The 17,326-nt window shown below is 39.1% G+C and overlaps 1 protein-coding gene across 1 annotated transcript in view; it reads left to right on the top strand.

Moving 5' to 3' along the window:
* DNAJC3 (DnaJ heat shock protein family (Hsp40) member C3) overlaps positions 1-17,326 on the top strand; it is an 83,601-nt gene that overhangs the window by 40,201 nt on the left and 26,074 nt on the right. The window contains exons 5-9 of the mRNA XM_007196835.3: positions 9,150-9,302; positions 11,216-11,397; positions 11,840-11,959; positions 16,694-16,799; positions 16,883-17,003. Of these exons, the coding sequence (XP_007196897.1) occupies positions 9,150-9,302; positions 11,216-11,397; positions 11,840-11,959; positions 16,694-16,799; positions 16,883-17,003 (682 nt within the window). The remainder of the gene's footprint in view (positions 1-9,149; positions 9,303-11,215; positions 11,398-11,839; positions 11,960-16,693; positions 16,800-16,882; positions 17,004-17,326) is intronic.

Genomic DNA, 17,326 nt, shown 5'->3' with positions numbered 1-17,326 from the left:
TTTGCTGTAGAGCTGGTTTGGTGGTGCTGAATTCTCTTAGCTCTTGCTTGTCTGTAAAGGTTTTAATTTCTCTGTCGAATCTGAATGAGATCCTTGCTGGGTAGAGTAATCTTTGCTGTAGGTTTTCCCATTTCGTCACTTTAAATATGTCCTGCCACTCCCTTCTGGGTTGCAGAGTTTCTGCTGAAAGATCAGCTGTTAACCTTATGGGGATCCCCGTGTATGTTAATTGTTGCTTTTCCGTGGCTGCTTTTAATATTTTTTTGTGTGTTTAATGTTTTTTTTTCCAACAGATTATATTTTAAATTTATTTATTTATTTTATTTTTGGCTGTGTTGCGTCTTCGTTTCTGTGCGAGGGCTTTCTCTAGTTGTGGCAAGCGGGGGCCACTCTTCATCGCGGTGCGTGGGCCTCTCACTATCGCAGCCTCTCTTGTTGCGGAGCACAGGCTCCAGGCGCGCAGGCTCAGTAATCATGGCTCACGGGCCCAGTTGCTCCGCGGCATGTGGGATGTTCCCACACCAGGGCTCGAACCTGTGTCCCCTGCATTGGCAGGTAGATTCTCAACCACTGCGCCACCAGGGAAGCCCTGTGTGTTTAATTTTTGATAGTTTGAGTAATATGTGTCTTGGCATGTTTCTCCTTGGATTTATCCTGTATGGGACTCTCTCGCTTCCTGGACTTGATTGACTATTTCCTTACCCATATTAGGGAAATTTTCAATTATAGTATCTTCAAATATTTTCTGAGTCCCTTTTTTTCCCCCCTTTTTCTTCTGGGACCCCTATAATTCGAATGTTGGTGTGTTTCATGTTGTCCCAGAGGTCTCTGATACTGTCCTCAATTCTTTTCATTCTTTTTTCTTTATTCTGCTCTGTGGTAGTTTTTTCCACTATTTTATCTTCCAGGTCACTCATCCGTTCTTCAGCCTCAGTTATTCTGCTATTGATTCCTTCTAGAGAATTTTTAGTTTCATTTGTGTGTTGTTCATCATTGTTTGTTTGCTCTCTAGTTCTTCTAGGTCCTTGTTAAACATTTCTTGTATTTTCTCCTTTCTATTTCCAAGATTTTGAATTATCTTTACTGTCATTACTCTGAATTCTTTTTCAGGTAGATTGCCTATTTCTTCTTCATTTGTTTGGTCTGGTGGGTTTTTACCTTGCTCCTTCATCTGCTGTGTATTTCTTTATCTTCTCATTTTGTTTAACTTAATGTGTTTGGGGTTTCCTTTTTGCAGGCTGCAGGTTTGCAGTTCCTGTTGTTTTTGGTGTCTGCTCCCAGTGGGTAAGGTTGGTTCAGTGTGTTGTGTGGGCTTTCTGGTGGAGAAGACTAGTGCCTGTGTTCTGGTGGATGAGGCTGGATCTTGTCTTTCCGGTGGGCAGGACCATGTCCAGTGGTGTGTTTTTTGGGGTGTCTGTGAACTTATGATTTTAGGCAGCCTCTCTGTTGATGGTTGGCTTGTGTTCCTGTCTTGCTAGTTGTTTGGCATGGGGTGTCCAGCACTGTAGCTTGCTGGTCATTGAGTGGAGCTGGGTCTTAGCGTTGAGACGGAGATGTCTGGGAGAGCTTTTGCCGTTTGATATTATGTGGGGTTCGGAGGTCTCTGGTGGACCAGTGTCCTGAACTCGGTTCTCCCACAGAGGCTCAAGCCTGACACCTGGCCAGAGCACCAAGACCCTGTCAGCCACACGGCTCAGAAGAAAAGGGAGAAAAAGAAAGAAAGAAAGAAAGAAAGAAAACATAAATAAAATAAAGGTATTAAAATAGAAAAAAACGAATAAAAATTAAAACATAAAAAAGTAATAAAAGAAAAAGAGAGAAAGAATGAAGTGACCAACGAAACCAAAAAACAAATCCACCAAAGATAAGAAGTGCTAAAAACTATACTAAAAAAAACCAAACAACAACAAGAAAAAAACGGACAGTCAGAACCCTAGGACAGGTGGCAAAAGCAAAGCTATACAGAAGAAATCACACAGAGAAGCATACTCAGAGACACTCACAAAAAGAGAAAAAGGAAAAATATATATATATTTAATATATAAAAAAAAGGAAGAGAGCAACCAAATCAATAAACATATCTACCAATGATAAGCTCTAACTACTAAACTGAGGTAAACATAAAACCAGAAACAAATTAGATGCAGAAAGCAAACCCCAAGTCTACAGTTGCTCCCAACGTCCACCACCTCAATTTTGGGATGATTTGTTGTTTATTCAGGTATTCTATAGGTGCAGGGTACGTCAAGTTGATTGTGGAGATTTAATCCACTGCTCCTGAGGCTGCTGGGAGAGATTTCCCTTTCTCTTCTTTGTTGACACAGCTCCTGGGGTTCAGCTTTGGATTTGGCCTTGCCTCTGCGTGTAGGTCGCCTGAGGGTGTTTGTTCCCCACCCAGACAGGATGGGGTTAAAGCAGCGGTCGATTACAGGGCTCTGGCTCACTCAGGCTGAGGGGGGCGGGGAGGGGTACGGAATGCGGGCCGAGCCTGCGGCGGCAAGGCCAGCATGATGTTGCAACAGCCTGAGGCGTGCCGTGTGTTCTCCCGGGGAAGTTGTCCCTGTATCATGGGACCCTGGCAGTGGCGGGCCGCACAGGCTACCAAGACCGGAGGTGTGGATAGTGACCTGTGCTTCACACAGGCTTCTTGGTGGCTGCAGCAGCAGCCTTAGCATTTCATGCCCGTCTCTGGTGTCCACGCTGATAACCGTGGCTCGCGCCCATCTCTAGAGCTCGTTTAGGCGGTGCTCTGAATCCCCTCTCCTCGTGCACCCTGAAACAATGGTCTCTTGCAGGTCCAGACTTTTTCCTGGTCTCCCTCCCGGCTACCTGTGGCGCACTAGCCCCCTTCAGGCTGTGTTCATGCAGCCAACCCTAGTCCTCTCCCTGGGATCTGACCTCCGAAGCCTGAGCCTCAGCTCCCAGCCCCCGCCCATCCTGGCGGGTGAGCAGACAAGCCTCTCAGGCTGGTAAGTGCTGGTCGGCACCGATCCTGTGTGCGGGAATCTCTCTGCTTTGCCCTCTGCACCCCTGTTGCTGTGCTCTCCTCCATGGCTCCGAAGCTTCCCCCCGCCTTCCCCCCGTCTCTGCCAATGAAGGGGCTTCGTAGTGTGTGGAAACTTTTCCTCCTTCACAGCTCCCTCGCAGAGGTGCAGGTCCCATCCCTATTCTTTTGTCTCTGTTTTTTCTTTTTTCTTTTGCCCTACCCAGGTACGTGGGGAGTTTCTTACCTTTTGGGAAGTCTGAGGTCTTCTGCCAGTGTTCAGTAGGTGTTCTGTAGGTGTTCTGTAGGAGTTGTTCCACATGTAGTTGTAGTTTTGATGTATTTGTGGGGAGGAAGGTGATCTCTACGTCTTACTCCTCCGCCATATTGAAGGTGCCCCTTAGTTATCTATTTTATACACAGTATCAATAGTGTATATATGTCAATCCCAATTTTCCAATTCACCCACCCCCTTCCCCCTTGGTATCCATACGTTTGTTCTCTATGTCTTTGTCTCTCTTTCTACTTTGTAAATAAGATCGTCTATACCAATTTTTTCAGATTCCACATATATGCATTAATATACGATATTCATTTTTCTCTTTCTGACTTACTTCACTATGTAAGACAGTCTCTACATCCTTCCATGTCTCTACAAATGACCCAATTTCATTCCTTTTTATGGCTGAGTAATATTCTATTTTGTGTGTGTGTGTGTGTGTGTGTGTGTGTGTGTATGTATCTATCTCCACACCACATCTTTTTTATCCATTCATCTGCTGAGGGACATTTAGGTTGCTTCCATTTCTTGGCTGTTATAAATAGTGCTGCTATGAATATTGGGGTGCATGTATCTTTTCGAGTTAGAGTTTTCTCTGGGTATATGCCCAGGAGTAGGATTGCAGGATCATATGATAACTCTGTTTTCAGTTTTTTAAGGAACCTCCATACTGTTCTTCATAGTGGGCTGCACCAATTTGCATTCCCACCAACTTTGTAGGAGGATTCCTTTTTCTCCACACCCTCTCCAGCATTTATTATTTGTAGACTTTTTTTTTTTTATAAGGAATTCTTTTGGGAGAAGGTGATTTCTGTTTTGTTTTGTTTTGTTTTTTTAATTATTAGCACCGTCAATTTTTTTTTTATTTTTTTTATTTATTTGGCTGTGTTGGGTCTTCATTTCTGTGCGAGAGCTTCCTCTAGTTGTGGCAAGCGGGGGCCACTCTTCATTGCGGTGCACGGGCCTTTCACTATCGTGGCCTCTCTTGTTGTGAAGCACAGGCTCCAGACGCGCAGGCTCAGTAGTTGTGGTTCACGGGCCTAGTTGCTCCGCGGCATGTGGGATCTTCCCAGACCAGGGCTCGAACCCGTGTCCCCTGCTGTAGCAGGCAGATTCTCAACCACTGCGCCACCAGGGAAGCCCATATTATTTGTAGACTTTTTTTTTTTTTTAAAGAAATTCACATTCTTTTATTTATTTATTTATGACTGTGTTGAGTCTTCGTTTCTGTGCGAGGGCTTTCTCCAGTTGCGGCGAGTGGGGACCACTCTTCATCGCGGTGCGCGGGCCTCTCACTGTCGCGGCCTCTCTTGTTGCGGAGCACAGGCTCCAGACGCGCAGGCTCAGTAATTGTGGCTCACGGACCCAGTTGCTCCGTGGCATGTGGGATCTTCCCAGACTGGGGCTCGAACCCGTGTCCCCTGCATTGGCAGGCAGATTCTCAACCACTGCGCCACCAGGGAAGCCCTGTAGACTTTTTAATTATGACCATTCTGACTGGTGTGAAGTGATACCTTATTGTAGTTTTGATTTGCATTTCTTTAATAATTAGTGATGTTGAGCATCTTTTCATGTGATGACCATCTGTATGTTTTCTTGGGAGAAATGTCTGTTTAGGTCTTCTGCCCATTTTTCATTGGGTTGTTTGTTTGTTTTTGATTTTAAGCTGTATGAACTGTTTGTATATTTTGGAAATTAATACCTTGTCTGTAGCATCATTTGCAAATATTTTCCTCCAATCCGCTGGTTGTCTTTTCATTTTGTTTGTGGTTTCCTTTGCTGTGCAAAAGCTTCTAAGTTTAATTAAGTTCCTTTTGTTTATTTTTGTTGTTATTACCATTACTCTGGGAGATGGATCCAAAAAGTATTGCTGCAGTTTATGTCAAAGAGTGTTTTGCCTCTGTTTTCCTCCAGGAGTTTTACAGTATCCGGTCTCACATTTAGGTCTTTAATCCATTTTGAGTTTATTTTATTTTTTATTTTTTATTTTTTTTTTCTTTTTAAGTTTATTTTTATATTTGGTGTTAGAGAATGTTCTAATTTCAGTCTTTTACATGTAGCTGTCCAGTTTCCCCAGCACCACTTATTGAAGAGGCTGTCTTTTCTCCACTGTATATTCTTGACTCCTTTGTTGCAGATTAATTGACCATAAGTGCATGGGTTTATTTCTGGGCTTTCTATCTTGTTCCATTGATCTGTATTTCTGTTTTTTGTGCCAGTACCATACTGTTTTAATTACTGTAGCTTTGTAGTATAGTCTGAAGTTAGGGAGTGTGATTCTTCCAGCTCCGTTCTCTTTCAAGATTGTTTTGGTTATTCGAGGTTTTTTGTGTTTCTATACAAATTAAAAAAAATTTTTGTTCTAGTTCTGTGAAAAATGCCATTGGTAATTTGGTAGGCATTGCATTGAATCTGTAGATTGCCTTGGGTTCTATGGTTGTTTTAACAATGTTAATTCTTCCAATCCAAGAACATGGTATATATTTCCATCTACATCATCTTCAGTTTCTTTCATTAACATCTTACAGTTTTCAGAGTACAGGTCTGTTGCCTCTTTAGGTAGGTTTATTCCTAGATATTTTATTCTTTTTGATGTGATAGTTAATGGGATTGTTTCCTTAATTTCTGTTTCTGATATTTCGTTGCTAGTATATAGAAATTCAACAGATTTATTTTTATTAATTTTGTATCCAGCAACTTTACTGAATTCATTGATGAGCTCTAGTAGTTTTATGGTAGCATCTGTAGGATTTTCTATGTATAGCCTCATGTCATCTGCAAACAGTGACAGTTTTACTTTTTCTTTTCCAATTTGGATTCCTTTTATTTGTTTTTCTTCTCTGATTGCTGTGGCTAGGACTTGAATAAAAGTGATGAGAGTAGACATCCTTGTCTTGTTCCTGATCTGAGAGGAAATGCTTTCAGCTTTTCACCATTGCATGTGATGTTGGCTGTGGGTTTGTCATGTGTGACCTTTATTATGTTGAGGTATGTTCCCTCTATGCCCACTTTCTGAAGAGTTTTTTTTTAATCACAAGTGGATGTTGAATTTTACCAAAAGTCTTTTCTGTATCTATTGAGATGATCATATAGTTTTTATTCTTTGACTTGTCAATGTGTGATATATTGTGTTGATTTGCAGATGTTGAAAACTCCTTGCATCCCTGCAATAAACCCCACTTGATCATGGTGTATGAGCCTTTCAGTGTGTTGCTGGAGTCAGTTTCCTAGCATTTTGTGGATGATTTTTGCGTCTGTGTTCATTATTATGATTTTTTCTCCAAAAGATAGTGACCATGGTACATAAGAAACAAAGTACTGTTACAGATAGAGGTTTGGCTGAAAGAGTCAGAAATGTAAAGCACCAAAGAAAAGAAGGGATATCAAGAAACATGACAAAAGGAGGGAGGGAAATATCAGCAGGGTTCACTCTCCACGTGTAAGTATCCTGGAACATGAGAGGGCAGTTGGGAGGAGTCAGCAACCTTGGGATAAGAGTGAAAAGCTTCATCTCACTTAACCCTCTTTGAAACTCTCCTGAGTTGTATGTCCTTAGTTTGTTCCTCAGACTCCTTTCTTACCTCCTTGGAAGAATCTCCCCCTCTTCTCCTTTTCCTTCCCAGCCCCAAAGAAGCCCAGATGACCAGAGCTCACTCCTTCTTTCCCATTCCCATTATTTGACCATGGAGTGAGGCTGAGCCCTCCATCCTCACCCTCGAGGTTTAGGGCCTTCCCCTCCCTCACCTTCCTACAAGAAAGATTGTGTTGAAGAGAATAGACTGTAAAAGTTTGGGAGAGAAAAGATGCAAATTCCATCCAGAAGAGGCAGTCTCTAATACATTCTGTCCAAAAGGGGGCAGTAGTGTACATATAGGAAACAAGTTACCAATATATATGGCCCCCTCTATGTCCACTGCAGCATTATTTACAATAGCCAAGATATGGAAACAACCTAAGTGTCCGTTGATGGATGAACAAATAAAGAAGATGTAGTATGTATATGCAGTGGAATACTATTCAGCTATAAAAAAAGAAATCCTTCCATTTGTGACAATATGGATGGATCTTGAGTATATTAGGCTAAGTAAAATAAATCAGATGGAGAAAGACAAATACTGTATGATTTCACTCATATGGGGAATCTAAAAAAACGAACAAACAAAATGAAATTTATTCATAGTTGCAGAGACTAGATTAGTGGTTACTGGAGGGGAAGGGGGTTGGGAGTTGGGTATAATGGGTGAAGGGGGTCAGCTGTATAATGATGAATGGTAACTAGACTTGTGGGAGTGATCACTTTGTAGTGTATACAGATGTTGAATTATAATGCTGGGTACCTGACATATCATTGTCGTCATCATCATCATCGTGGAAACAAGTTATCACTAAACATCTACTTTTACCCAGACCAAAGTGACAGCACATATACACTTATACTCCTTCCAGTGTGGTTTATTAGAAGTATTCAAGACTACCCTGAGGATGATAAAACAAAGACAAGCATTCCATAGCCCAAAGTAGCTTCCTTCAACTTGTAAATTCAGTCATGCAGGGAAAATCCTCCTCCTTAGTGAGCTAAGGTTACCACTTCCCAGTTACCTATGAATGCTTGGAGTCCTAGCCATTCCTTCAAAAGCCAAAGATTAAACAGACAGAAAAGAATACCTAAAGTATCCAAAAGACAAAATGGAGAAATACAGTCCCTTTACCAAGAGTTAATATTCTTAAGTTTTCTCATTCGGAGTATCCCTCTCCTACCAGGTAGCTAGTGGGGGTGTTTTTAAAACATGAGTCCACTGAAGGGGAAGCAGTGTGATCGGTCAACTGAAGGGGAGGTATTTCTAGAAATAACCTACTGGTGTCTGTACTTCACCCAAAAGGGGAACCCATTAACTACAATTCCCATCTTGGTAGGAATATTAGATTTCAGGAATTATTACATATAAACTGTAATCTTAAAGAAAAATCTTTCCAAAAAATCAGTAGCTTTTTAATGTAGGCACCCAATTTTTCTGCGCCATTAAGCTTAAGATTTTTCCATGTGGAGGAAGAAATTGTTAAGAGTTGACTGTGCGTATGAGGCCAGCCTGGGGGTAGGAATGAACTGTAAGCAGACACAAGGGATCTTACTGAGGCGGTAGGAACGGTCTAAAACTGTGGTAATGGTCGCATACTTTGTAAGTTTATTAAAAGTCATGGAATTGCACACTCAAATGAGTGAATTTTATGGTATATAAAGTATACCTTGATAAAGATGTTTAAAAAAAGAGACAACGTGTAAACCTCCTAAAACCATGTCATAATCCTTTTTAATAAGATGTTACTCTCTTATTTTTCCCTGTAAAGTCTTCCTTTCTTATTATACCTCAAACCCTCTGGTATCAAATCTTTTTTATCTTATAACCTCTAAAAAACTGCCCTTTCCTTCAGTTTCCCTATGCTTTTCATTATTGTAATAAAATTATTTTATACTTAAAACTAAATACTTAAGAAATATAACTAGAAGGCAAAACACATAAAACTCAAGTTTTTCTGCAGAGCTATATGTAACAAAGTGAGAAAGGTGCTTTCCTTCATTCTTCTCTACCTTTCCACATTCCTAAATATATTTGCTTCCAGGGAAGTTTTGGCGAGCCAGCTCTTTTGACTCTAGCTCCACTGCTTGCTCTCGTGCACCATATCGGTGGGAATAAGGATGCCTTCGCTGCTGCTTCCCACGGCGATCAGCACCGGGGGACAAGTCAATGGAGAAGCCAGTTGTGCCAGTGTCTCCTTACCCCTTCCCCCCGATGAACTGGAGTGTTTGGAAGGGTCAGATCGTTGTATATTATGGGTGTTACACTCAAGAGATTAAAAACCCTGTTTAATTTCTTATTATTGTTATAGCTCAAATCAAATCCAAGTGAAAATGAAGAAAAAGAAGCCCAGTCCCAACTCATCAAATCTGATGAAATGCAGCGTTTGCGTTCACAAGCACTTGATGCTTTTGAAAGCTCAGATTATATTGCTGCTATAACCTTCCTTGATAAGATTTTAGAGGTAAGTTTTTTTTGCTCTTGCAGCTGACATGCCTAACACTTAACTGCTTTTTACTATAAGGTATGTGTATATACTTTGACATGTTATATACCACAGAAAACTTAGATAGCATAAAATCAGATTGACCCTGGGGTTTTCAGCTCTTAATTGAAAGATGGTGTTTATACAGAACAAAATTTGGGACTGAAATTTTCAGTAAATATACTGAAGGTGCTATGGAGTGGGAGTTGCCTATCTTTATACATTGCCTGCTTTGCTGTTTTTGTTTGATTTTGCATTTTTGGGTGGCAGGGCAAGAAAACTCTAGAGGTTAGTTAATGGGGTAAAAGATGAAAGAGTTGATTGAAGAAAAAGGAAAAATGATGTTTGGGAGGAAAGATGAGTGTTTAGAGTGAGAAGTTTCTAGGGAAGAAGGCAGATGAAGAGTTGATAGGATCCAGAGGGTTCTAGATAGGGAAATCTAAATCTGCCTCAGCAAGGACTTAATGACAAAGGATGTAATGGTTTCAGAAGGAAGTCTAAAAGAATATTCAAATGGAAGCAGTCATAATTCATATTTCTTTATCATTTTCATAGCACTTTGTATAGTCTAATCTTGGCAATAAACTCGTGATGTATATAGAATGGCCAGTTTTTTATAGTTTTATAGAGGAAATCGTGTGGTGTGGTCCAGTGGAATTCACGGTTTACTAAATTATTTTGTTAATGCTTTATCAAGGAAATACAAAGTTACGATTTTTACCTTCCAGTAATTAGACTATCCATATTGACCTAGCTGCTTGTATTTAATTTATATACAATGTTGATTTTGATATCTTACTCTATGTGAAAAGTTGACATGACTTTAATACAGCTCTAAGAAATATATAAAGACACTTAAACAGGTCTTATTGGTGAGCATTTGGGTTTACATTTTGAAGAATACTAGTGGTTTACCAAACATTGTCAACTTTTTGATAAAATGGAAACAGTGAAGCTTCAGCCTTCTCACATTGTTTTTCTCTTTATTTTTGTGATATGAGGATTTAATTTCAATGAGGTAACATTTTGTAAAAGATCATTTAATATAGTTACTGGTAGAATAAAAATATTTTGTGAATTTAGAGTCTAGATTTTATTTTTTGAGACTAGAAATTAGAATTGTTAAGCACAAAAATCCAGTTAGAAAATATTCTCTTCAAAATCAAATACAGTAGGGCTTCCCTGGTGCCGCAGTGGTTAAGAATCCACCTGCCAATGCAGGGGACACGGGTTTGAGCCCTGGTCTGGGAAGATCCCACATGCCACAGAGCAGCTGAGCCCGTATGCAACTGCTGAGCCTGTGCTCTAGGGCCCGCAAGCCACAACTACTGAGCCTGCGAGCCACAACTACTGAAGCCCACGTGCCTTTAGCCCGTGCTTCGCAACAGGAGAGGAGAGGCCACCGCGATGAGAAGCCCGCACACCGCAGCAAAGAGTGGTCCCACTCACCGCAACTAGAGAAAAGCCCATGCGCAGCAACGAAGACCCAACACAGCCAAAAATAAAAAATAAAATAAAATAAATTATATATAAAAAAATCAAATATACTTCACTGGGAACCACCTTCTAATAGTAAATACCATGTTTTCTTACTTTCAGTGTTTTAGCATTATATAACTGAAAGGGGTAGGAAAAGGGCCTTGTTAGTATATACATCCCTTACCCCATTGGAATTTATTTAAGACATCTTTGGAGAAATTATTTTGTCACATCTCATTATTTTTGTCACATCTAAATTGTATCAGACTTTTTAATATTACTTACAATGTAGAAGTCATCACATTAACTGAGGATCTTTTATGTTGATAAATATGTACATAAAATATGTCGGGTGCAAGTATGAATGTGCATAATTTACTGTTTCTTTAAGTCTAGTTCTTTTGTTTCTCAAGGTTTGTGTTTGGGATGCAGAACTACGGGAACTTCGAGCTGAATGTTTTATAAAAGAAGGGGAACCTAGGAAAGCGATAAGTGACTTAAAAGCTGCTTCAAAATTGAAGAATGATAATACTGAGGCATTCTATAAAATCAGCACACTGTACTATGAGCTAGGAGACCATGAACTGTCTCTCAGGTCAGTTCTAGTAATGTACACATCTCCTCATGTTTTTATTGTTTGCAGTAAAAGAGTACTCCCATTTTCTTTTTAAATTTAACTTTAAATTAATAAAATTATGGTTAAGGCTTTTTTATATATCTATAATTTTGTGTTATCTCTAAGTTATTCTGCTTCCACATTAGTTCTTTTCATGAATTATGCTTAGTAAAATAAATAGGAGGGTATTACATTTGCAGAAGCAAAATAGCATTTGTTATATATCTCTAAGTCATTTGAATTTGAATTAATAAATATGTGTGCATAATACAATGTATATAACAGTGTATGATAAATTGTCAGTATATTTTAATTGTTACAGACAAAAAATACCTTTTGTTGTGATTCTATATTTAGTATGAAAAACCATTTATTGATTATTTTGACTTGGAGTATTTTCCTTTTTTTAATACATGAACAGTGAAGTTCGTGAATGTCTTAAACTTGACCAGGATCATAAAAGGTGTTTTGCACATTATAAACAAGTCAAGAAACTTAATAAGCTGATTAAGTCAGCTGAAGAGCTCATCAAAGAAGGCAGGTAAGACTATGCTTGTGTAGAGGATCTCACTTTCCCTCATATGTCTGGTTGTGGCCACAAAAGAACAACTGAACTGCTTGCTCTTACTCCTTGCCGTTGAGGGTGGAGTATCTTAGATGGCATTGGGCCTTAGCAAAACTACCACAATTGTACACTTTTTGAATAAGGCAGAATATAAATAATGGTAACTGCGTAGTGTTCTTTTTTTAATTTGTTTATTTACAATTTATTTATTTGTTTGTTTATTTTCAGCTGCATTGGGTCTTCGTTGATGCGTGCGGGCTTTCTCTAGTTGCAGCCAGCGGGGTTGTTGCAGTGCATGGGCTTCTCATTACGGTGGCTTCTCTTGTTGCAGAGCACAGGCTCTAGGCACACGGGCCTCAGTAGTTGTGGCACGTGGGCTTAGTTGCTCCGTGGCATTTGGGATCTTCCTGAACCAGGGCTTGAACCCGTGTCCCCTGCACTGGCAGGTGGATTCTTAACCACTGTGCCGCCAGGGAAGTCCCTGCATAGTATTCTTACTAGCAGATTTATTTTATATTTCACCAACTATTTACTTAATTTCTCCTGTATCAGGCACTGACTATGTACTGGGGGGTGCAGAAATGAATATGACTAGTAGTGTTTGGTCTTAAGATGCTGGTAGTTTAGTGCGGGAGACAGGCACATAAATTGATTATTAAAAGGTAATATGTATCTAGAGTGATAGCGATGTATACAGAGTATGCAGACATTTCCTCCCAGTACAGGATTCTGGATTAACAGTTCTTTTGTTACAGCAGCTGAAAAATATTGTGCCATTTCTTTCTGGCTTCTGTGGTTCCTGATGAGAAATCCATTGTCATTCTAATTGTTTTTTCCCCTAAAGATAAGGAGTTATTTTCCTCTGACTGCTTTTCAGATTATTTCCTTGTCTTTAGTTTTCAGAAGTTTAATTATGATATATCTCAGCATGGATTTCTTTGTGTTTATCCTGTTTGGTGTATCCTTAGCTTCTAGAATATGTAGGTTTATGTCTCTTGTCAAATTTTGGGAAGTTTCCAGCCATTATTTCTGGGAATACTTTTTCAGCCCTGCCCGCTCTCTGTTTTCCTTCTTAGACTCTGATTAACATAAATGTTAGAGTTTTTGTTTTAGCCCTACAGTCCCTGAGGCTCTGTTTATTTTTCTTTTTCAGTTTGTTTTCTCTGTTGTTCAGATTTGGTAATTTCTATTGTTCCAATTCATTGATTCTTTTCTCTGTCCCCTACATGCTGCTCTTGAGCACATGTGGTGAGCAATTTATTTCAGTTTTTATACTTTTCAGTTCTAAAAATTCTATTTGGAATGTTTATATCTTCTGTTTCTTTGCTGAGACTTTCCATTTCTTTGCTGAGGCATTCTGTTTTTTCATTTGCTTTAAGCATGTTTGTTAATTGCTGCTTTTTTCGTGGCTGGTTTAACATCTCTGTCCTCTTGATGTTGGTTAGAGATCTTCCTGTTTCTTGGTATGATGATTAGTTTTTAATTGAAACCTGGATATGTTCATTTTATAAGATACTGTTTTTATTTAAATCTTCTTTTTTGGGTGGCTTTTTCTGACATTGTTCCAGCAAAGTGAGCATGAGGGGCTGGGGGGTAGGCACCACCTCGCTAACTGCCAGATTGAGGTGGAAGTTTCCCACTTGGCCTTCATTGCTATTCGAGGTGTGGGATTCTCACTACTGCTTGGTGTGGGTAAGAGTTTTGGGGACTCAGTTCTGGCCATGGATGAAAGTTCTGGCTCCCAACGTGGCATTTTCTGACACCGCCTTGGCTGAGTGTGGACACACCTCATTACAGGCTCACCAGGGAAGAAGTTTAGGCTCTCCACTTGACCTGCTGATATTGGTGGGGGTGGGACCGTAATTTTCCTATCTCCCCCTTTCTGAGTCTTTTCATATTAAAAAAAGTACATATAATGTCCAGGGTATTTACACAGGTATCTAGCTAGAGGAATTGGGGAAGGTACATCTACTCTACCTTTCCAGAAGCTACCTTTTTTTTTTTTTTTTAAAGTGAAGTGCAGTACTTTCTAATTGAGCTTTTAATTTCTAATTGTAGTTTCGCACGTAGTTTTAAGAAATAGAGCGAGGTCTCGCATACTCTGTGTAGTTTCCTACAATTGTACCATCTTGGAAATCTATAGAACAGTATCCCAACTAGGATTTTGACATTGATGTCTAGCTTTTGCTTTAAGTTTTGTATTTAAACCTGTATTTTAATACAGTGACATTTAAATTTGAAGATTGCAGCACTTGGGGAATAATATGCCACAATGGAATGTAAATATAGCTTGCATTGGGTGGGCCAAAAAGTGCCTTCAGTTTTTTAACTAAAAATAAAGGACACATTTTTCATTTTCACCAAGAACTTTATTGAACAATGTATTCATCCTTTTGTTCCACTACCTTCTGCCATTTTCCAGGCAACATCGTAATTCCATCTACCAAAATCTTTTTATCTTTTTGAGCGAAGAACTGTTCCCGGTGCCTTTTACAGTCTTCCAGGGAATTGAAATTTTTTCTGTTAACAGAATTTTGTAAAGACCAGAATAAATGAAAATCTGAAGGTACAATGTCTGGTGACTATGGCAGATGAATCAGGACTTCCCAGCCAAGCTGTAACAGTTTTTGTCTGGGCATCAAAGAAACATGCGGTCTTGTGTTATCCTGATGGAAGATTATGCGTTTTCTTTTGATTAATTCTGGATGCTTTTCGTCGAGTGCTGCTTTCATTTGGTCTAATTGGGAGCAGTACTTGTTGGAATTAATCGTGTGGTTTTCCACAAGGAGCTCATAATAGAGGACTCCCTTCCAATTCCACCGTATACACATCACCTTCTTTGGATGAAGACCAGCCTTTGGTGTGGTTGTGTGGTTCATTTTGCTTGTCCCACGATCTCTTCCGTTCCACATTGTTGTACAGTATCCACTTTTCATCGCCCGTCACAATTTGTTTTAAAAACAGAGCGTTTTCATTACGTTTCAGTTGAGAATTGCAAGTGGAAATATGGTCAGGAAGGTTTTTTTCGCTTAACTTATGTGGAACCGAAACATCAAAGTGATTCACATAACCAAGCTGGAGCAAATGATTTTCAACACTTGATTTGGATATTTTGAGTATGTTGGCTATCTCCCGCATGGTATAATGTTGACTGTTCTCAGTTATTGTTTCTATTTGATCGCTGTCAACTTCAACTGGTCTACCCGACCGTGGAGCAACATCCAGTGAGAAATCTCCAGCATGAAACTTCGTAAACCACTTTTGACACGTTCAGTCGGTCACAGCACCTTCTCCATACACTGCACAAATCTTTTTGTGCATTTCAGTTGCGTTTTTACCTTTCTTGAAATAATAAAGCATAATATGCTGAAAATGTTGCTTTTTTCCTTCCATCTTCAACATTAAAATGGCTACACAAAAATTCACCAATTTAGATCTTTTTTTAAATATACACTGATATATGACAGCTGTCACATACAATCTAACATAATTGTTTCGAATGAAGTTAAAGACAACTAAGTGCTACTAGAGCCATGCCATCTTATGGAAAAAACTGAACGAACCTTTTGGCCAACCCAACAGTTTGCCATTAATGAGGAAAGTAACAATGCATAACATGACTAGTACTTTTCACCAGTTAAAAAAAATGCTGAAATAGCTTTTATTGTTCTTAGAAAGCTAGTAATGTTGGGAATTTAAGCAGGTTTCTTCTCTGTGGAGCAACTAAGCCTGTGCGCCACAACTACTGAGCCCGCGTGCCACAACTACTGAAGCCCATGCGCATAGAGCCCTTGCTCTTCAACAAGAGAAGCCACAGCAATAAGCCCGTGCACCACAACGAAGAGTAGCTCCTGCTCGCCGCAACTAGAGAAAAGCCCGTGCGCAGCAACGAAGACCCAATGCAGCCAAAAATAAATAAAATTTAAAAAAAAAAAGGTTACCTACTGTATGATTACATTTATATAGCATTCATGAAATAAAATTATAGAGATGGTAAACAGATTAGAAATTGCTAAGGGTTAGGGAACAGGATGATGTGTAACTATAAAGGGATGGCATGAAGAAACCTTGTAGAGGTGGAATAGTTCTGTATCTTCATTGTGGTGATGGTTACATGAATCTACACATGTGATAAAACTATATAAAACTACATATACTCACATATACATATACACATACAGCTAAATGAATAGAAAACTGTTGAAATCTCCAAAAAATAAAAAAAGGCAGGTTTCTTCTGCAAGAAATTACAGTGTACTTAGATTTGAATATTGATATTTGTTATATAAAATAACATGTAATGGGCTCTGTTATTTCATCAAAGTGTGTAGTAACCAAGAAATAAAACCTGATCTCTGTTTTGCTGAAAGTGCTTTGTATAGTCAGACTTTAACAAAGTCTTTTCCTCAGTTTCAAAATCATGAGCACTTTTCTGTAGAGAATTCATCATTTGATTTGATGGGTACTCACAGGTATGCTTTGATTTATCCATATACATTTTCTGTGGTCATGTGTTTTATCTCCCAACTCTTAATTGCAGAGAGAACCTTCCTTGCTACTGTAGATTGATAAGGTAGAAGCAGTCTTTGAAGGGATGTGCTCATTCAGGTCAATTGATGAAGTAACATATAGTGAAGAGCAGAGGGTCCTTTCTTTAGCTCTGGAAATAGAATGTCATTTTTTACTCATCATGATTTGCTCACTTAACAGATACACAGATGCGACCAGCAAATATGAATCTGTCATGAAAACAGAGCCAAGTGTTTCTGAATATACAATTCGTTCAAAAGAAAGGATTTGCCACTGCTTTTCTAAGGTAACTGTTGACTCACTCCCAGAAATGTAAAAAATTGACATATGTAAAACAACCATAAATTCTTTACTCATACTTACTTTTAGGATGAGAAGCCTGTTGAAGCTATTCGAGTGTGTTCGGAAGTTTTACAGATGGAACCTGACAATGTGAACGCTCTGAAAGACCGAGCAGAGGCGTATTTAATAGAAGAAATGTACGATGAAGGTAAATCTTTAAGGAATTTGATTTGCGATACCTAAAAGTTGTTATATGTGCAGTTAGCACCTGTTTAACATCCTTTTGTTTAAAACAAGTTTACCAGAGTACCTGGAAATGGTGGCAATTTTAGAAAAATGGCAGAGAACCTGAAAATTATTCTTTCTTGGTGGAACATGAAAACTATACCGTATAAGGAAAGAGTTCTGCTGTTGACACCAGTACAGTGGAATATAAAAATAAAAATTTTAACTTTCTTTGTTGTAGACAAGTTAGAAAAGATAAATAACAAGGTAGAAAATTTAAATTATAAATCTCATATCATCCAGAGG

This window comes from Balaenoptera acutorostrata, chromosome 18 (genome assembly GCF_949987535.1).
Source record: "Balaenoptera acutorostrata chromosome 18, mBalAcu1.1, whole genome shotgun sequence".
Taxonomy (NCBI): domain Eukaryota; kingdom Metazoa; phylum Chordata; class Mammalia; order Artiodactyla; family Balaenopteridae; genus Balaenoptera; species Balaenoptera acutorostrata.
This window is presented reverse-complemented; position numbering and strand designations above follow the sequence as displayed.